This window comes from Mirounga leonina, unplaced genomic scaffold (genome assembly GCF_011800145.1).
Source record: "Mirounga leonina isolate KUSES-001 unplaced genomic scaffold, KU_Mleo_1.0 Mir_127, whole genome shotgun sequence".
NCBI lineage: Eukaryota > Metazoa > Chordata > Mammalia > Carnivora > Phocidae > Mirounga > Mirounga leonina.
This window is the reverse complement of record NW_023270316.1, coordinates 39,188,022-39,210,873: the sequence shown is the minus strand read 5'-3', so window position 1 is coordinate 39,210,873 and position 22,852 is coordinate 39,188,022. Positions and strand designations below refer to the sequence as shown.

General features: G+C 35.3%; 1 protein-coding gene across 1 annotated transcript in view; it reads right to left on the bottom strand.

Annotated features, from left to right (window-relative positions):
* The window catches only part of PCDH9 (protocadherin 9), a 926,583-nt gene that overhangs the window by 317,589 nt on the left and 586,142 nt on the right, over positions 1-22,852 (bottom strand). The window contains exon 4 of the mRNA XM_035003254.1: positions 20,876-21,077. Coding sequence (XP_034859145.1) covers positions 20,876-21,077 — 202 coding nt within the window. The remainder of the gene's footprint in view (positions 1-20,875; positions 21,078-22,852) is intronic.

Here is a 22,852-nt window from a genome sequence, read left to right as displayed (position 1 = left end):
TCAAAAAGTTGAAAATAGAGCTACCATATGATCCAGCAATTGCACTATTGGGTATTTACCTCAAAGATACAAATGTAGGGATCCGAAGGGGTACGTGCACCCCACTGTTTATAGTATCAATGTCCACAATAGCCGAACTATGGAAAGAGCCAAGATGTCCATCGACAGATGAATGGATAAAGAAGAAGTGGTATATATATACAATGGAATATTATGCACCCATCAAAAGGAATGAGATCTTGTCATCTGCAACAACATGGATGGAACTGGAGGGTATTATGCTGAGTGAAATAAGTCAATCAGAGAAAGACATGTATCATATGATCTCACTGATATGAGGAATTCTTAATCTCAGGAAACAAAGTGAGGGTTGCTGGAGTGGTGGGGGGTAGGAGGGATGGGGTGGCTGGGTTACAGACATTGGGGAGAGTATGCGCTCTGGTGAACACTGTGAATTGTGTAAGACTATTGAATCACAGACCTGTACCTCTGAAACAAAGAATACATTATATTAAAAAGAAAAAAGAAAAAATACATGATATTACCAAATATATTACAAGTACAAGAACATAAAATCATAGTATATGCCTGTTCAATTGAACTTTGGTATAGTTTTTCATTTACTGATTTTCTCTAGTAAGATTCTCTTTAATTAAACATGGCTGTAACAATGCATTTCCTTTTCATTTATGATAGATATTTTGACTCCTCTTTATAAATACTACTTTTTATAATTTATATTTTGGGTTGTGAGATTTATATTCCAAAATGTAGTTTCTCAAAGTGAGCACTCAATCTTGGCCCCATTTTTCCTCACTCTCTGACTTCCCTGTCTCTGGTATTTTGTTATTTTACGCTTTCTTTGACTCTGTTAGCAACTCTCTCGGCAGCTCAGAGTTCTTCTGCTTGCTTCAAAGAAAGAGATTCTTTTTCAGTTTGAAATCAATGTTTTTCCAATGCACCTGACTCAACAGATGATTCTTCATACTGTAATCTTTCTTTGCAGAGTAGAATATTCTAAAAAGAATTTAAATTTGTATATAGATAGATAAAAGTTATGTATGTACACATTTATTTTCAGCAACTCATTGTGATAATGGGACAAGTAATAGTTTTTATTCAACCTAACTAATTTTTTCTGCTGACCTAAATATAAAAAAGGAATCTCTATTATTTCAGGTAAATTATTATATATTACTAATTATACATTTATTCCATCCAACATTAGCATATCTCTCTTAATTAAAATGAACCTAAGAAAGTTTTAATGACCAGATGGGTAATTGAATTACTCTAACATGGTTACCAAAAATAATTTAAAAAATTATTAACAAGAGCTATTTTCCTTTATGAGAAATGAACATAGGCCTGAAATATAAAATTAATATACATAGAAAAATAGAACAAATGATAAATTCCTTCTCAATCCCATCAGTCAGTGGACACTATCCATTATCAATATGTTTTGCAAGTAATTTCTATGCAGTCTTCCCCAAAGATATCTCTGCTGGGGGAACGACAACTGCATCACTTTCTATAGTATCTCCTTCTGATTTAATACTTGGTTTTAAGTAAGGCTGAAAAGTTCCAACTAGATGAGGCAATCACATACTGATCAAACTGCAACATTTAGTAGGTTTCTGGGTGTTGGATGATAAAGGAGGCATAAGAATCCTTTAGATTTATACTTTAGCATACTATTACATCTGAAATTTCCTATATTAGTGCAGTAATATTAATTTCGAGAATATTTATGGCATATCAAATATATCTTCTATCCAAATTTACTATAACTGGCATACATACATATCTATAAACTGGAGTTGTGGGGCACCTGGGTGGCTCAGTCGTTAAGCGTCTGCCTTTGGCTCAGGTCATGATCCCAGGGTCCTGGGATCGAGTCCCACATCAGGCTCCCTGCTCTGCGGGAAGCCTGCTTCTCCCTCTCCCACTCCCCCTGCTTGTGTTCCCTCTCTCGCTGTGTCTTTCTCTTTCAAATAAATAAATAAAATCTTAAAAGCAAACAAACAAACAAACTGGAGTTGTAGATTCGTCTATATTTTCTACATATTGGATAAAATACTTGACCAAAATAATATTTGTTCTAGAGCTGACCCAAATTATGCTATCTGAGGACAAAATCACTGGATTAATGCAGAAACTGCATTTTGGTAGAAACGAAAATCAACAAGTAATACACGTTTAACTTTGTGGTATCTGGGACTCCTTGTATGTATGTCCTATGATATTTTACATTGTTGAATACAAAGGTTAAAAATTAGAAGTTCTGAAAGAAAAGACATAAAGGAACAAAGGAGAAAATACCAAAGGATGATACGTCACTTTTACAAGCAGCTCTTACAAATATTGAACTGTAGGCTTAATAATAAAGCCTCATCTATATTTAAAAGTTATTGTCTACTTGGCTCCTGGTCTGTCCTGTTCAGCCTTCAGCTAAACAGTAAATGAAGTGTCCACATGACAGACTATTCAGCAGAACTGGCACTCTGATTACTTATTTAACAGTTTTTATTTATTTATGTTTTGCCAGATGAATAAACATGTTTTCCATACATTATCTTAATAGACTTGACGACGCAAAGACAATATTATACAATGTCTTGTGTGTCTCAAAAGACTGCATTTTTTTCTCCTATAATTCTCAGTGTGGGGTAGAAATATTCATTTATCATGTGCTAGAGCCTTTTTTTTTTTTTTTTTTCCCAACAGCAACATTGGCTGAGTTCACTTTTTCAAGTACAATTTATTATTCTGGATAACAGGGGCATCCACCTCCTTGAGGGTTTGCCAAGATTTGTAGGATCTAAAATACAGTTTGGTGGAGTGAAATGGAAATCAAAAGGCTGCCTTCAGCATTCATGCAGCTCTTTAAGCTGCAGGCAACCCTTTCATCTATCAATGGTTTTTGGGATTAGAGCTTACCCACTCACTTATTTTTCCCACACATAATCAGAATTAGGAGGACAGGCAGTGAGAACAAATGACTGGTTCACTGCCTCTGGCACAGAGGGTCACTGCAACATTTTTTGTGCTTCTATCCGTGTTAATAAAAATGTACAGATTTCCCTCCCTACTGTATGTCGAATACCCAATACAACTGCAGTGAGCGCTTTTCGTATTCATTCATTGTTTTTTTTAACACATTGATTAAGTGCCCCCTGCGTGGTAGGCATCGCTCTAGGCACGGAGGATACAGCACTGACCAAAACGTCTCATGGAGCTTCCATTCTAATACAAACTCATAAATAAGTTAGATGGCGACAAGTGCTCAGCAAAATATGCTGAAGGCAAGGGCACTGGAATTCTGGAGTAAAATCTGCTTGCCCCTGTAGGAAGGAGGATGAAGTAATAGGTCTTCTTTCGGCTTTCATTGTAATGGTGATCCAGATGTTGGATAGTAAAATTTCCTGATAAATATTCACCTAAGTCATAATTAAAATGACTGAGGAAATCTTCCAGTTAAGGAGATGATCATTTTTTTTTTGAAGATTTTTTTTTTTAAGATTTTATTTATTTATTTGAGAGAGAGAGAATGAGAGACAGCATGAGAGGGAGGAAGGTCAGAGGGAGAAACAGACTCCCTGCCGAGCAGGGAGGCCGATGCGGGACTCGATCCCGGGACTCCAGGATCATGACCTGAGCCGAAGGCAGTCGCTTAACCAACTGAGCCACCCAGGCGCCCAGGAGTTGATCATTTTTGAGACTGTTTCATAACTTATTTATTTTACGTGATTCCATATTTTATACAAAATCCTCTTTTCCATAGAAAGTGTGAATAAAATGAGCATTACTTAAGTAGACAAAAGCACATGAACAATAGCACATTTTTAAAATGTGCTTCTTCAACATCCTGCAACAGAAATAAGGATTCAGTAAAAAATTTGCCAACTGTGTGAATAAATAAAAAATGAAATCTTTGCAATAAATAGATTTTGGAATAAATGAAAAATATTTGAATGAAAGAATGAACCAATCAATAAGGTATAAAGGGAAGAAATTTGCTTCTTTGGGGACAATCTGGATCAGAGGGTATTTCATAACTGCATATTTTGTGGTATATCTGTCCTTCAAAACATAAACAGATAGATAAAAGCTAATAAGAAATTTCAGCAAAACTGTAAGTTAGATATCTATGATAATTGATTATAGAGTTTACAGAGTATCATTAAGTTTAAGATTAAACTTTTAATTTATTGTGTAATTTCCATAAGCTACTCTTACTGCCTGGGGAAAACATGCTAAAGTCTAAAACTTTAAGGACACCATACTGATTTTTTAATAATTACAAAGTCTCACATATTTACGATCTCACACATTTCTTCTGAATAAACATTAGAGGGTGAAAAACAATTTTAATATTTAAAAAGGCCCTTCATTTTGCTTCACTAGTACAGAGAGACAGCATTAGAGTTACCGTTTTGTTCCAGCCACTTGTAATAAGAGGAGAAGTCACATTGTTCATTCAAACCTCCAATTCCCCAAACTAATAGTGCTAGGAAAGAGGCAAAGGGAATAGACAGAGTTTGAACCTCACCCTAAAGCTAATAGAAGAAAGTTCTGTCAAACTACTCCAAGCAGGAGATACCCTAAGCTACACTCAGGCTCAGAATCAAACCGAGGGACTCTTTAGGCGTGCTGGCCCACTCGACCTCCATATCACCACAGGACAAGAAAGGAAGTAACAGTTCCTAAAATAGTGGGGAAATAGATTAAAATGTTGTAGGGCAAAATTAGCATCTTGAATTACGAGAGGAGGAAAAATATAACTGTCAGTAAGGAAAACAGAAAGAAGATGATCTCTATAGACTATAACCTTGAATAGTAAGCAAAGGAATTTATTAATGGTCTCAAGGTCTCCTCTCAAGGTCTCCCTTTACTTTTGCCTTTTCCCTCCATGGAGACCTCCAACTTGGTGTGGTGTGTACTAAGTGAGATCTTTGGGTGTGTGTCAGTATTGTTGCAAGCATGTGATCACATTGTAGCTAATATCAAAGAGGAAAGGAATACTTAGCTATGGAGAAAGGAGACATTATCCCAGGTGCTCATACAATTCAGGGAAAATGAGAAAATCCATGCCATGTATCAGGTTTTCTAACAGTAATCAGAATGTCTGCCTCAATTCATTTGGGGTCCAAATAAATAAGCAATTGAAGATATAAGGAATATAGAAACACACTCCAAATGAAATAGAAAATTTGATTTCTGTATCAATAGCATTTTTGGTGTAATACACAAATTATTACCAATTTATCATTTTGTTAACATAAAAATATATATCATAAGTGTATGTTTTATCTTGTCCTTATCTCTTCCATAGTAATTTTATTTCACTATGGGTTACTATTACTAATTCAAATATATATTAAGAGTGACTTAAATCAATAATTTATATATTTTTATTGTATGAAGATAAGCATAACAGAAGACAGAGTGGGTTTTCAGTTTTAAAAACTTTATGAAAATATATACTTTCCATATACATTTGGCAGATTATTTTGAAGAGTTGACCATTTGAGAATTTTAAAACTACTCAGTAACCACCTAAACTATTCAAATTATGTATCTTGCCTTTCCTCTGATTTTATGTTTGAAAAAAAAATCATTAAACTATAATTATTTTTTTAAAACTATGAAGTAGATAATAGTGTTGTCTGAACAGTCAAAATTCAGTTCCCTGTGTTCATAAAAATGCCAGCACATAGCACATGATTCATGGAAATATCCCACAGGTTTTTCCTCATTTATTTACTCAGATTATCTCTTCAGTTTAACTCAAATGTGATTAGAAATGTCATATTGTTAGGACTAGGTGTGGAAAGAGAGAGCATTTCTCACTAATAACAATATTACTGACATTTTTGAGCTCTGATTACATCTGCCAGACCTTATTCAGGACACTTTGCTGAAATTATTTCTAATACTTTAACAGTTACATTATGATCTTAAGGGACAGAGAGCAAAAGAGCAAGACTGAAAGAACAAGAGAGATAAAGGGAGAGAGAATGGGATTGAGAAATAGAGAAACGGGGACAGAGAGAAAGAGAGAGACTTCACAACATCACTAGAAAGTACAGGGCGGATGTCAACCTCAATTTTCCTTATTCCGAAGCACATGTTCCTAGGGCCCTGCAGATCATAAAATACCTTCCTACTCAATACCTTTTTTGAACAACAAACAAAGCACTAAAAAGCCTTCCGACTGTGCTAGCATCATGTAAAATTGATAGACTATAGACCAATTTCTCTTCTCTCTTATGTTGCTTGTCACTTATGTCAAGACTTTACTGTATGTGGAGTATTGGTATTTCTGGCTCAAAATACCTGCACTTCTGATTTTTAAAACATAATCTACTGCACAATAGTTCTGACTTAGGAGAGATTACTAAAGAGTTACTGTTAAATATTCTATAGCTATTTCTTAAGGAACTTAAATCAGAACTCAACATCCTCTTCCAAATGAAGAACCCTTTTTTACTTCTTTTAAAAAATATATTTCCTGGGGCGCCTGGGTGGCTCAGTTGGTTGGGCGACTGCCTTTGGCTCAGGTCATGATCCTGGAGTCCCGGGATCGAGTCCCACATCGGGCTCTCTGCTCGGCAGGGACTCTGCTTCTCCCTCTGACCCTCCTCCCTCATGCTCTCTGTCTCTCATTCTCTCTCTCACAAATAAATAAAACCTTAAAAAAAAATAAAAAATATATTTCCTGAATAAAGAGAGGCCTTGAGAAAAATATTCCAATGAGGCACCACTCTTCCTATGACAGGACGGCACCTTCCTTAAGACTCAGTGTGTTGTTCTGTGGGGCCCCTGCATCTATTTTTGGCCCCTAGATATAGCTTCACAATTGTCATAGAGTGCTTAGCATCTTAAAAAATACAATATAACGTACACTCTTCTTTAACTAAAGCAATTTCTTTTTTCTTTCATGGAATATTTTAAAAACCATTTCAAATTTTATTTTATGCCAGTGTGAAAGCATTTTTCATCTGAACACTGAGGAATGATAAAATAGCTGTTCATAACAAAACACAAATCATGAAAAAAAAATCAATGAAACCAGTGCCTGCTCTTTAGGAAGTTTATGGTTTAATTCCTTCCTTCCAATGAGCATTTAAATTGAAATTGTTATTATGTTATTTTTAACTGCACTGTTGATTTGCAGAGATTAAATGGTAAATTTGCCCAAAGTACAGTATATTGCCTGTTTGCAGAACTGACAAGAATTAGGTTATTACTAATTGCAAAGAAATAAAGAGTTTTCTGGCCAATTAGAAATAAATCTAGTAAAGGTTCCAAATTCAAGTAAAGATAAGGATTCTGGAATATCGTAAGATTTTCATTAATATTCCTCATATATAACTAAGTGTTTACCAGTTAAATCTATTTGTAGATGCTTGGGTTGATCTTATAGAAATGCCAAATTCCTCCATGTTATTATTCAAAAGCTCTCTCTCTCTCTCTTTTTATTAAATCTATGTAACATTTCAAATGTGTTAAATCACAATTTTTAAACACAAAATTTTCTATATATGTGAAAATGCAGAGCTAAGACATTATACTGATGATTCACGATACACTAAAAAAAAAATACCTATCTTTCCTCAACTGGTCAGCAAGAAATTGGAATTTAGGGAAGATGGGTCTCATGGTTCTTTTCTTGTGTATTAGCTGTGAGGACAGAGTTGAAGCCAAAGAGTTTGCTTACATAACTATTTAAGTTTGACTTTGATTGTTATACTGACACTAACATAATTGAAAACTTACCATGAAGTTAGAACTATTCTAAGTGAATTACATGTGTTAACCCATTGCAATCTATGCAGTAAGTCTATAGGGAAGTAGTCTGGTGCTCATCCCATGTGACAGGTGTCACTGGGGCAGAGTAACCTGCCAAGGTGTTTTGGCTGGCCTGGTTTGTGCTCAGTCTTCTAGCTCCACAGCAATTGACCAGTACAACACATTTCCCCTCAGTGTCTTTCTTTTAAGGTTTTTAAAAAGTATTTTGTGTTTTCTAGATGGATATATTTTCTAGGATATGTAAGCAAAGCCTTAAAATTCCAGAAACAAATTAAACACTGTCTCTCCCCTTCTCCCTCTCTCTCTATCTCCTCCTCCCATGTTGACAAGGTTTTCTCCTGAAAGTGGTAAGATCCTAAAATCTATAGATTAGATACTGAAAGAAAAAAAAAAAAAAAAGCATGTAAAAGCCAATGAAAACATAAAGAATCATAAAATATGTATCAAAAGAAACAACAAACAAAACAATCATGAATTAAAAACTTTAACCAGAATTTCTGTTTGCAACAACAGTGAAAGACCAACATAGAAATCATCATTCAATGATTGAACAATGCATTTTTAGTGTTGAATCTAAGTACAAGCTGAACTTCTAATGTTGACATATGATTATTTTCTGGACAAGAAATAACTATACCACAAACTGATGTGTTTTTTTTTTTTTTTTAAAGTAAAGAAATAATGTTTTTACATGGGGCAGTGTTACATGTCTAATTCTAATATAAGGTCAACTAATCACTGCTCTGAAATTTATTTACAATTAAATATACAGCAGGGATATCCTCATAATATTTGAATTATATGATTTAATTCATTTAAAGCCATTTTATTAAAATAGTATATCATTAGGGTAAAGTCACCAGATTTAGAAAAAATAAAAAAAATTAAATATCAGATAAATAAATATTTTTTAGTCTATGTAAGTCCTAAATAATACAAGGTACATTGCAATATTGCTATATTTGGGACATACACAGACCCCCCCCCCCAATGTCATTGTTTATATGAAATTCAAATTTAACTGGTCATCCTATATTTTATTTGGCAAACTTACTTTAGGGTTAGGGTAATTAAAATCTGGGCATATATGTATTTGTTAGTCACACTAATCAGAATAATTCCACTGGAAGAAATGTGTGTCAAAATAGTGTTAAGGTAAACTGGGACATTCCAGACAAACATTTATAATTTTGTCAAAAATTTCAAATTTTTTTAGAACTTCATGGACAATTTCTTTCTTTATTTATTTGTATGATTTGATGGGTATTAAAGAGGGCACGTACTGAATGGAGCACTGGGTGTTATACGCAAACAATGAATCATGGAACACTACATCAAAAACTAATGATGTAATGTATGGTGATTAACAGAACATAATAAAATAAAAAATGTAAAAAAAATTAAATCTCTGGATGGGTAAAAAAAAAGATGAAATAAGATACTAGTTTGATTTTATGAGTATATGTCCTTTATAGTTAGTAATTATTTCCATGTTTTCTGAGATGGTTTTATCTTGAGCTTAAAAAATAAAAACAATTTTATGCTTCTAAGAGTTAATGAAATCAGTAAACTTCTTATTTTTAGATACGACTACTGATTTGCTTATCTCTATCTATCACTTCTACCACTCTCAAATTATTATATACACAGACATACAAATAATAGTTATTTCACCTCTAGGGCATACCACACATCCAGGGTTAAGTACTGCCATTTCTCCTTATTGGAGATAAGCTGTATGCTATGGAGATGTGATTCCATCCCCACACCAATGAAAGTTGACATTACCCTTACTTTACACTAGGAGGCATATTGTTACTACAGATTTTTTCTATTATAATACTAAACACTTTGTGACCTGGTTTATTAGCTCAAATGCAAGAAAATATTACTGAAAACTTTTAAGTATTTATAATAAATGAGTACTCAAAGCTAATTATATTGGGGAATTAAAGTCATACTTTAAATTGATGAGATCTCAAACTTTCCAGCAGAGAAAGCTCATGTCCTTGCCTGTTTTACAGCCATCTTTTAACTATATTAGGTAATATTTTAAAGTCATTTCATTGTACCTATTTTAAAAAAATGGTAATAAAACAGAAAATGTATTGTGAATAATTAATAATAAATACTTTAAAATAATAAAGTGAACATAAGCATTTTAAAGTAAAGAATGCAGATATTGGAGCATAAGTACGCTTTACTATATAATTTTTATCAATCTTTAGCAAATAGTGATGTTTTGAGATCACCCATCAGATATGATAAATATGAAAAAGTCACATGAAAAGAATTCAAAGCATAAAGTTTTTAGAATCTGACACTAATGTTTTTGGGGTTTTTTAAGAATTTTATTTCTTTCTTTAAATGTGTAACAATTTTGCATTTCAGAATTCACTATGGTAATTTTTAAAACTTGATAGGAAACTTTGCTAAATAATCAGATACCTGTTTAGTTTGTTCTACACTTTTTCACTATCTATTGATAATAACAATAAAATATAATGATACCTGTAAGCTGAGCCTTTGTTAAATGCCAAAAGCCCTGTGGCCCCAAGGTCAGTGAGTTAGGTCATAGATTATTTTGATTCCACAGTCTTTGTTCTTAATAACAATTCTACGTTGCCTTCCCAAAAATATCATTAACTATGTACTATCTCCCCAGGCTTTTGAATATCTTTACTCCACTCCACCTTCACCTTTGCCTGCCTTAAATGTTAAGGTTTGTCATGATTCCTTTTTGGGTTTCTTCTCTTTCCTCATAATCATATTTGCTCAAAGAATTTCATTCACCTTCTATTTTGTTAGTTTCCAATTTCCAATGCAGAATTTTATTCCTACCTCTTAGATTATCTTGTCCAGCAGCTCAAACTTTATAATTAAAGAAAAAATTAATTCCTAATCTGAGTTTTTCTCTTATATTTTCTAATTGATTTAATTGCATAATTCTCCAATGTCTCACAAACTAAAATCTTGAAAAGCCCCTCAAGTCTGTCTTTTCCCTTATCTGCCATATCCTATCCTTCCCATCATTCAAAATCTGGGCCCAACCTATTTCTCAATCCAGTTTCATTTATTGTCACATACTTGAATAATTTAATATCAACCATTTATTGAGTATCTACTATTTTCAGATTCTGTGCTAGGTGAATAACTGTATCAAATAACTGTAACTTTTATGACCAAAGTTTTATAGATTATTAATAGTCCCATTTTGGAGGTTAGGAATCTAAGACCAAGTAGTGGAGCTAATCATATTTGCATGTGATCCAAAGATAATAAACTATTCATTGCTTGAACAAGCATGCACCTTTCATAGCACCAAGAAACCCCCACTGGTGAGAGTGTTAGCACACATGCACACACACCCATGCACAAACATTTTATTTACTTAGACAATTTCTATTCATCCAATGTCAATTCTTTTTTTTTTTTTTTTTATGTATTTATTTGAGAGAGAGAGAATGAGAGACAGAGAGCATGGAGAGGGAGGAGGGTCAGAGGGAGAAGCAGACTCCCTGCCGAGCAGGGAGCCCGATGCGGGACTCGATCCTGGGACTCCAGGATCATGACCTGAGCCGAAGGCAGTCGCTTAACCAACTGAGCCACCCAGGCGCCCAATCCAATGTCAATTCTTGAATGTATCACTTTATCTGGGCACCTGGGTGGTGGAGCTGGTTGAGCGTCCAACTCTTGGTTTTGGCTCAGGTCGTGATCTCAGGGTCCTGGGATCGAGCCCCACGTCGAGCTCCATGCTCAGCATGGAGTCTGCTTAAGATTCTCTCTCCCTCTCTCTCTGCCCCTCCCCCCGCTCCTGCACGTGTGCATGTTCTCTCTCTCTCTCTCTAAGATAGAGAAAAAAAAAAAGGTACAAGTTACCTAAAAAGAAATTAAAAAAAAATAAAAGTATCACTTTTATCAAAAGAATCTTTATTGATTACTTATTTAAGACTTATTATATGCTAAAACCCACTTTTTTATACACTTACTATTAGCATTTATTATAGTTCACTGGTATTTAGAAGATACTGGTATCCAGGATCTTCTAAAAAATCAGTGTTTCTTTTCCTTTTTCTTCTTTTTTTTTTGGTCTTTTTCTTACAGTTTATAAATGCTCATAGCATATACCTCATAGAAAAGAAAATTGCAAAACAATTTCAGGCACTTCACAGATTCCCAAAAACCAACTCATAGGCTTCTTCTCCTCTGACTAAGGAACTCTAGATTAAGAACTCTGGCTCTTCCAGGGTGGTATCAGAGGGTTTTTGTAAGCTCCGGAAGTCTTGGTTTTAATGTCTATTCCTAGAACCTAGCATAGTACTTGGCACCACAGCAGCCTCTACGTGAGTATTTACAGAATGAATAGATAAATTAATAAATAAGTACATCATGGAAAAGTCAATAAAGGATCTTAAGCAAAAACTTTTGAACATGAAGGTATGACCAAGACTTATATAGATTGTGGCAGACATACTTTAGGGTGGCCCCTCATGGTCCCCACCTCCTGGTACTCACAACTATGTGTATCCCCTTCTCTGGAGTGTGGGCAGTACCTGAGACTTGCTTCTAAACAATAGAATATGGCGATGGTGCTAGAATGTCACTTCTGTGATTAAGTTAAGTTCTATAAGATGTTATGCTGCTACAAACTCACTCTAGAGACTCTGTCTCTACAACTGGCTTTAAAGAAGTAAGTAGATATGTTGGGAGGCATGTGTAGCTAGCAGCTGAGGGTGGCCTCTAGGAGCTGAGAGCAGTCTCCATCGGATGCCCAGAAAGATGCTGGGGTGCTCAGTCCAACAAATGCAAGGAAATAAATTCTGCTAACGGTATGAAAAATCTTAGTAAATTCTTCCACGGTTTGCCTGCAGATGAGAATGTAACCTGGCTGACATCTTGATTGCCGGCTTTTGAGACCCTACACAGAGAACAGAGCCAAACCATGTTCAGACTCTTAAAGATACTGTGAGTTTATGAATGTGTGCTGCTATAAGGCACTAAGTGTTATTATTAGCAACAGAACACAGAAAGTAGGTAGGTAGAGGGGAGATGGGGAGATAAATATTTGGTTTATAATCTAGAAGATTCTATTCCAGAAACCTTTCTGCCCTCTCTGATTCTGAGGTGAAAATAGATAACAATAGATAAGTTTTGAAGTTAGATTTAGAAAAATATATTTAATAAAGCAAAAAAATTAAAGTCTCCCAGGATAAAAAGGGTAATCAAATTATTATTATTATTATTATTATTATTTTAGTTGCTGGGTTTTTGGTACCTTTTCCCCCTTTAAACTGAAATCACAGTAGGATTGACTTCTCTTTCTCTATACTATTCTCTAAGGAACTCTACATTCATTAACTCAGGGTCCAGTATTGTAGGTTCACCATGAACTGATTACGAAAATTCCATGGGGAAATGAACACAGCAAGTGACAATATAAAACTTCTGAGCAATTTTCTTTGAGTCTGTATAATTAGCTCAACCCAGGCTACTTAGAAAAATTATAAGCACAGTTCATAAAATTATTTAATACAATACTGTGCCAAAAAATCAAATTCCTGTTTAATTCTCAAAGCAAATTATGGTTAATGATTGTTTTTTCCTGCAGGTTAGTATTAGGACAAATTCCTAGGATTGAAATTTGGATTTATATATTTTTTTCTGAATCTTTCAAAGTCTTTTTTTATTTAGTTAACTTGTTTATTTTTTCTTCCCAAAATGACAGTCTGTCTCTCATGCCCAGATATTTTAAATTCTCAATATTTCTTAGCATGTACAACTGACAGGAAGAGTATTTTAATGTAAATTTTGTAGTATTAAGAATGAGTTTTTTTCTCAGCTATCAGGTGCTTTCCATTTACGTCACCTCACACCAAATGAAAATATAATTTTGAATACATTATTAAAGTTGTGGAAAATAGAGACAATTAAAGTCAATGTTCCAAACTGAAGATAGCTACAGTTAACATGGTGCACTTCTCTGTAGCTTTTGTTTTTTCGTTCATCTTTATCTTGATAGAACACTTCTAATCTGTCTGATTGTGTTTCATGAGTTTTTGAAATATTGATTTATCCATTCGGTCACAAACACACATTGCTGGTCTCTTCTGTGCCAGGTGCTGTCATGCACAGAGAATAGAAAGGCGAGCAAATAGTCCTTACTGATCATGGGGGAGACAATTGTTAATCAAAAAATCATACAGGTTTTCTTTGAGGAAAAGGTGTGAGAAAAAAAAAGAAGAAGAAGAAAAGGTGTAAGTGTCATGAAAAGGAAAAATTATTCCACTGAAAAGAGCACTAAGCAAGAGGTGGGATTTGTGAGTTTTATTCTTGACTCACAAACTATGTAGCTATAGGCAAAGCCTTCCCTTTAATGCCTCTGTATACAAATGTTTTATACTATATGATCTGCAGGGTTCTACTAAGGATGAAATTGCCAGTAACCCAAAGCCAAAAAAACACACAAAAAAACAAAACTGCAGGAACAGATCTCTCACAAGTTGTTCACCTCACTAGTGGACCACTCAACCAACTCATCTTAAGATTCAATTTCCCAAATTTTCTCTTAAAAAATAAGATTAGTGTTGATAAGAACTCTGCTATGAGAGATGAAAGGTGAGCCCACTTCCATGTGAACCAGATCCCTAAAGTCTGCCCAGAGCATAGAGAGTTTTCTCCAACAGCCTGAGAAGGAGCTTTTTTTTTCCCCTCCAGGGGAGGGGAGGGGCAGAGAGAGAGAATCTTAAATAGGCTCCACAGCCAGAGCAGAGCCTGATGCGGGGCTCGATCTCATGACCCTGAGATCATGACCTGAGGGGAAATCAAGAGTCGGACACTTAACCAACTGAGCCACCCAGGTGCCCCAGAAGGAGGTGCTTAGGGCAGCTGGAAGATATATATACCTGTATACATATACACATACATATGTATACATACAGTACATGTAATACATATATATAACATTAGTGCCCTAGAATTTCAAACTCAATGCCAACGATGACTCTGCTGTAAAACATATGTACAGTGAAGGTGGTTTCTCTGAATAGTAAGAGCAAAAGCTGTGGAGTCAGGCACTCCTAAGTTCATAGTCTACCTCACCTACCTGTTAAGTAGTTTCAGACAAATAACTGAAATTTTCTGAAATTCAGTTGACTTATAGTACCATCTAACTTGTAATATTGGTGTGGGATCATAAACAATACATTAAAACATTTACTAGCATTCCTGACTCATAAGTAGACCTGAATAAATATTACCCATACATATCCTCAGGTATCAAAATTATCCTTAGTGAGAAGTTCACGAACTGATTCACATACAGTCCAGGTAGAGGCAGAAGCATAGGAACAGACAGGGCTTTAAAAAATAAATATAATCTGCAATTTTGCACATGATTAAAGCAGAAAATCCTTTAAAATGACATTTAAAAGAAATGCCAGATATAAAAATAACTCTATTCATGATTCTCAATGGTACAAGATTAAGCCTTAATTCTGAATTAGTGGTAATAAGCTGTTCCTGATCTGATCACATTATTGTTTTTATTTGCTTTTAAGTTAGTGAAATTCTTTCATCGGTCTAGTTACAGTTGTTAAAAATAGCAAACTTCTACTGAAAATGCCCCTTTGTATCTTCTTAGAAGTAATGATTTTATTGAATTATACATGGAGTGTATGATCACAATAATGAGCTAACTTCTTAAAGAAATATGATTTACCCTGCTATCTGAGAATAGTCTAAGTCTCTATATGCGGAAAAGGTGACAAAACTCAGTACAAGACATTTTGCATGTGAGTGTATTATTTGCGGGGTAGCTGACTAAGTATGCTCTAAGACTCAGATGTGCTTAGAATATAGAGACACCATCTATTTGGTTGCCAAAGGATACTTGTCATGTCCTGTCCTTAAACTCCCCCTGGGTGTCATACAAACAGAGAAGGGCTGAGGTTTCCGCTGAATGATTTTATTGCTAAATTCTAAAGAGAACTTTTCAAAGACTTTATTTTACTCAAAAGGTCTTTAATGGAGGCAAATGCCAATTTACATTCTAGTCTTCCAAATACAAATGTAATTACTGAAAATCTCTGTTTAATTGCAATTTCACCATTTGAAATATACTTCAATGTATAAAATATGCTTGCTATATACACAACCATCTGGCTATACTTTTGTATAATAAACCACATCTTTGGTTAAAAACAATTAATAGAAAAAGGAAGAACTTGGATATTTCATATATTGGTTCTGAGTTTTATATCAGTCTCCCACTATATACTTAAAATAAACTTTGCATTTTGAGAATTTTAAAACATATGAAAAAATAGGAACAACAGGGGGCGCCTGGGTGGCTCAGTCAGTGAGTGTCTGCCTTCGGCTCAGGTCGTGATCCCAGGGTCCTGGGATCGAGCCCCACATCGAGCCCCACATCGGGCTCCCTGCTCGGCGGGGAGCCTGCTTCTCCCTCTCCCACTCCCCCTTGCTTGTGTTCCCTCTCTTGCTGTGTCTCTGTCAAATAAATAAAAATCTTAAAAAAAAAAAAAAGGAACAACAGTATAATAAGGCTCTATATATCCATTATCCAACCTCAACAACCATTAACATTTCATTGTTTAATTTATTCCCATCATTACTATCACCATTATCATCATTATTAGTATTTTCCTGGAGTATCATTAAAACAAATTCCAGACTTTATATCGTTGTTTCTATAAATTCTTCAAAATCCATCACTACCAGTAAAGGGTTTTCTCTTAATAAAACTACAATACCATTATCACATCTAACAAAATAAGTAATTCTTAATATCATTTAAAACCCAACACATACTCATATGTCCACAATTGTCTTAAAAAAATGTTTATGATACTGAAAAAATAAACAAACTTACTGGCCATCACTAGAAGTTTCTAGGGCACCAGTTCATTTTATAAATTAATATACTATGCAAGTATATATCTTGGATTTCCTATGAGAACTGGATTTCATGTGGTAATCAATGACTAATGGGTTGAAGTTCTTCATCATAAGTTTTTTAAAACTACTTCATTAAAAAGGAATAATTTCTTATGTTTATCACTTTTATATTCACTCACCATATAATTTAACAGCATGCTCTGTAATTATTTTAGCAATAAACACAAATATCATTTTACACAATTATTTATGAAAATAATTTTGAAGTATTAATATATATATGTATTTTTTTCTGCTTGTATATATCCCTTTACCTACTCCAGCCTTTTCAAACAGGTATTGGCTTTAAATTCATTGCAAGGATGAGGATGAGACAGGGTAGAGAATGGTAAAAGGCATTCTGTTATTTTTTGAAGTTCTAAACCTACCACGCTGATTATTTTTTCAATTGCTACTAGAGAAAAAAAGGAAAAGAAAAAAAAAAGTTGGAGGAATTGTGTCTTTGTGAAAAACTATCAAGAAATACAGTGGGGATCTCCAACTCCAGACATTAAAAGCATTTACTCAGCCCTGCTGGGAAGGAAAGGGATGAAAGAAATAGAAATGGAGGGGAGAGACTCTACTTGGTGCTTGTTGGGCAGACCTCAAGAGAAACCTAGCGGATTGGGATTACAGAGTCCTGAGGCTAGATTCCATGGCAGAGTCCAGGGAAGCAGGAAGATCCTAGAGTGATAAACTCACCATGCATCTAGGCACCACGGAGTGAGCCTGCACAAACTCCTTTGCCCACCTTCATTTGCATGAAGGCAATGATAGTAGTTATGAAGGGGCCAGGAGGGCTGGGTTGAAGGCAGTATCATTTGAGACACATGTGGACCCAATCAAACAAGGGGCATCTCAGTGGACATGTAAGTGGGCAGATGACCAAGGGACCAAAATATTTCAATTCTTTTTGGCATGATGTAGACCATGTAAAATTGAGAGGGGAGAAAAGTGAAGTTTCTGTCACACCAGGGAAATGGGGATTCAAGGTTTTTTTTTTTTAAATGAAAGAAAAAAAAAAGTTGTATGTCCAGCACATCTAAATCATTGGCATGAGTCACATCTGATACAATAAAGACTACTGTAGATTTTACATAATATTATTTATAAAAACCATCAATTATAGCATAATTTACAAACTTTATTTTTGGGATTGCATGTAAAAACCTTCATACTTTCCTAATTTTTTTTTCAAAATTCATAATTTGATAAAATATAAAAGTTATGAGGCCAACAACCCAGAAGTTTGGAAGTAAAGAAGAATATTGTAGATCAATGCCACTGTGTGTGTGTGTGTGTGTGTGTGTGTGTAGAAGCAAGACCCTATATTAAAGCCTAATGTTTCCAAAAACTCCCCCATAAGATATTCTTTTTATTAATTTCTTTTTAAAAAGTATAATGAAAATGTTACTATGGAATTACTACTAATCTTTAAAGATTTTTTATTGAGAAGCATAATATTTTAAAAAATAGGAACCCATACAGATTCAATACTTAATAATTGTACAGGTAATACTGACATTCATGATTTATATGGACATAGCATGGTTACTATAAAATCTTGGCTCTTCAAGAATTATCACACCACAGGGGCGCCTGGGTGGCTCAGATGGTTAAGCACCTGTCTTCGGCTCAGGTCATGATCCCAGGGTCCTGGGATCGAGTCCCGCATGGGGCTCTCTGCTCGGCCGGGAGCCTGCTTCTCCCTCTCCCGCTCCCCCTGCTTGTGTTCCCTCTCTAGCTGTCTCTCTCTCTCTGTCAAATAAATAAAATAAAATCTTTAAAAAAAAAAAAAAGAATTATCACACCACAGACAGAAAACCCCAATGAAGACAAAGGATACAGTCTAGGTCTGAATAGCAAGATTATTACTAGTGAAGAATACTGCGTCAATTATGATATACCTCACTTCACAAATTCCTCAAAGTTACTTACAAAAATGTGACTATGGAATCTTAAGATAATATATCATAATACTATCCTAATATGAATTACCATTTAGCTATGAATCTCTTAATATTTCTAGGCTATTCTAATTAATTCTGCCCTAGACATTGACAGAGGAGGTTAAAATTTTAAGTCCTGTTAAATGTCAAAAGTATAGTTGGCCTCCAGGGCCCCTCAGGGTGCCTCCTTTCCTTATCTGCCTATTTTCCTTCTTTCTTAATGATGAATAAGGATGTTGTCTCCACCAAGGAGAAATTTAACACATTTTATTGACCATGATTCTCGTGGGTGAAGTCACTGTGTTGGGTTGAATGTTGAGTGTGCAAGGGTGTGTCATCCCTTGGGGCTCTTTTTCCCTGTGAATAGATTGGTAAAAACTCTGGGGACCTCTTGAAGCTATTTCAAAAGGGCCTTTTATTTTTGGCTTTAGAATCTCTTCTAACTTCTCCCATTTGGCAGCTCACTCAGTGCTACTGCCCTGGACTAAGAAGGCATTGGGGGGGGTAGCTACACATTTTGGATAAAGTTCTGGCCTAAGGCAACTTAGGTTAACCATACTTCTGTGTACTTTTTCCCCCTTTTTTTCCTTTTACTTCTGTAAAAAACAAACAAACAACAACAACAACTCTGGTGAACTGTATAGACAAGACCTAAAACTATTTTCTTAAAATGGGAGTCTTTCTGTCTTGGTTTTAGCTGAAGCCCAAAGACAAGAGAATCCAACCATTCCCATATGGGCAAGAGGAGGCCAAGAACCGGTTTCATACTCTCAGCTTAATGACAATAAGAGATGTTTTAAACTGAAGAGGGGGAAGTTGGAAACCTAGAAACCAGTTTAGAAAAAAGCTCTCCTACCCACCTGACCTCTTCACACAAGTCCAGGAAAGGATAATTCAGTGGAACCCCTTAGATTCAGCGGTGCTTAGACTAATCAAAACCAAGAAATCTAAGGAGGACAGTGGGCCCGCTCTCCCAAATGCTGTGTAATGAGAAGTCTCCTCTTTGCATATGGCCTGCCCTTCTGGATATGTGAAGTAAAGAGATGTTTTCCTTATGAGCCGAAGATACAGAACATGAAAGAAAGGTCAAGAAGCAGAGCTGGTGTGCAATCTACTTAAATCTTCCTAAAAGATTGGCTGGAGTAGGGAGAAACCTCAGCAGAAAGAAGATGCCAATGTAACTAGACTTGCCAATGAGAAGAAAGTCATTTATCAGAGAAACCTGCAGAAATGGATGCCAGCTTCAGGGAGAGGAGGGGTAATACACACAAAAGATCCCCCACCACAGCCCTGGAAACAAAGAGGCGGCTTAAAATCCTGGAAGTCAGAGAACACCAATTCTGGATTTTCACAACAGGATGAGTTAAGAAAGCCTTTCTGTGCTTTTTACCTCCTCTTGGTCTTTTAGTTCAATGACAGAATTGCCAGAGGCACCTTAATGTCTACAGCAGTAGAAGAGAAGTAGTTTAGAAAATTAGGGAAACCTCACCCTATCCCCATTTCTCACTGTAGGTGACCAGTTTGATGCAGGTTCAAGATGAGTTAGAAAACAGTTTGAATTTAAATCAAGTAGAAATCATGGTCATTACTCTGGACAGGACATAATTATTGAATTAGATTTTTAACTTTTTAATAAAAGTGAACTCATCAGGGATTTAAAAAAAAAAAGTAATAGCAACACCAGAAAAGGTATAGTCCTTGCCCAAAATTTCCTCCAAAGGCAAAGAAAGAAGTACCCTCACAGGGCTTACTTTGAATGGGCAATGATTTCTAAGGTGGGGTGTAGATCTGTGTAGAATAGATTTTTTTGCTAATTCTATCTCACTCATTCCACTTGTTCAATGCATTGGTAACATATCCAAAATTGAAACAGACAAAGAAAGTAAAACCCCAAAATCACTATCACCCCTCTTCACACTTATTTTAATCAACTACTTTATCTTTTTTTTTTTTTTTTTTAAGTCTTCATTGGAGAACATCATTCCACGGAACAACAAGCACAGTAGACTTGATGATATTTTGAATACGGCAACAAGAAAGACAGCAAAAACCAACCGAATGTCCATTTACTTGCTCCCCCAAATCACTGTTAGAACTCAAGTGCACACAACAGAAAACCAGAACTCCCAGTGGTCACAGTTCTTAAGGGGACTCACCAGAGTTGGGGTCAGAGTTGCCATCTGCTTCGGTCCTCTTGTCCGGAGAGGCCTGGTCGTAGAATTCGTCCTGTGGCTGAACCAGAGGAAGAGGGTGTGAGATCAGGGTGCCACTACCCACCGGCTCGTGGTCTCCTAGACCACTGTCACTGCAGCTTTCCTGGGAGCCATCGGGGAGGTGAAACGTAACGCGGCGCTGCGACTACAAAGAAGATCACAGGACACGGCGATTAACACTCCTCCCAGATTAAAAGGGCACGGTGGAATGCAACATCAAAACAACTTACAACACGTGATACAATGTAAAAGCAAAACAGATAAAACTTGGAACAAAGCTAGGAACGAAATTTATCATTTGCTATTTACTATATCATGTCTAACTTGCAAAAATACAAGAAGGAAATTCAGTCTTGTTTAATTGAAGAACAAAAAAGACACTAATGGTAAACCGTTGAAAATTATAGCAAGAAAGGCAAATAAGAATATACTAGTTGTCAGCGGTTTAAAGAAAAAACTTGAAATAAGCAGAAATATGCAAATATTTGTTCCATAGATCTGAATAAATACATAGATAATGTGACATTCCATTTCTTTTGAATGAACAGGCATTTTGTTTACTTAATGATTTTAAGGTGCTTTTTGCAAAGAACTCATTATTGCCCACTGGCTCAGATATTACTACCAGTCATTGGTTATAGAACATCCCAGCAGAAAGATGTTTGGAGTATTATTTTGGCATCTATTTGTACAACGTCACTATTAGAAGTGATCTAAAATATGTGTATGGGTACTTCAATAAATTTTAGTGTTTCAATAAAATAAAAGTATGCATTTCAGCACAGATTGCTGCTTAGTACTCTTGGTAAATGTTCTTTTAGCTGATGTAATCCATGAGATATGAGAATATTTACAGCTGTGTGGGGTGGAGATTTATGACTTATGGAATTATATGAGAGTAGTAAATTTGTGCTGTATGTCTGACTGCATCTAATTTTCATTCGGCTTTAACAGTCAAAAGACCTTTCAATATCTTGTCACATGTGACCACTTTTACTCATATTTAACAAAATTATGAATATATAAATAATAAAGTATATAAAATATAAATGCATAATGTATAATCACTTTATAATACCTAAAACTTGTGTGTTTTGCCGAGGGGCAATTGATAGATTGTATCCATTCCAAAGAAAAAAATAATGCAGTTAGACACAAAATGCTATAGATAGATATACTGCCACACCATAAATGCATTTTTATCGACAACAATAGAACATAGCCTATTTCCCATGAGTCACTGGTTCAAATCCAGCTCAGAGTCATAATGGAGAAGAGCTGATACCACTTTATTGCTGTTCAATGACCTGTGTGAAATGATTTGATAGTTCAGTACATTTTTAATGAACTGATGCCGACATCCCATAAACGATAATCATAAATGGTGCTAATTGAGTCTATTGTAGCACACTTCACCTTCATGCACAACTATCTCATTCTCCCCTTGATAGATTTTGAAACGTGCCTAGGTGAGTGCTCCACAATATGCAAGCCAAACTTGAACATTAATATCTGAAATGTATTTCTCCTTGTATAGAAAGGAAAATGCTACCATTTTTATTTACTACAGCGCTTCCTCTCTCATGTTAGAGAAAACCAGTAATATAACTATTTTTTGTTTCTGTTTCTGTTTCAATATGCCCTTGTTTCATCAGTATCCTTTTGTGATAAACACAGCATTATTATCGGTGACCAGGCTGCCCATTATACATGACAGTCAAACATAGCTTTTAAAGTGACTCGCCTACTTAAAAAGTCTGAAGTTTCGGTGATTAAAGTATCTTTGGTATTATCTCTGGAGGAATACCTCTTAGTTTTAACTCAGGTGAGTGAAAAAGAAGTCAATTACAAGAGAAAGACAATGGGACAGATTATTGTTCAGTCTTTATACATCATTTCCAGAGGCCCATAAGCCATTAT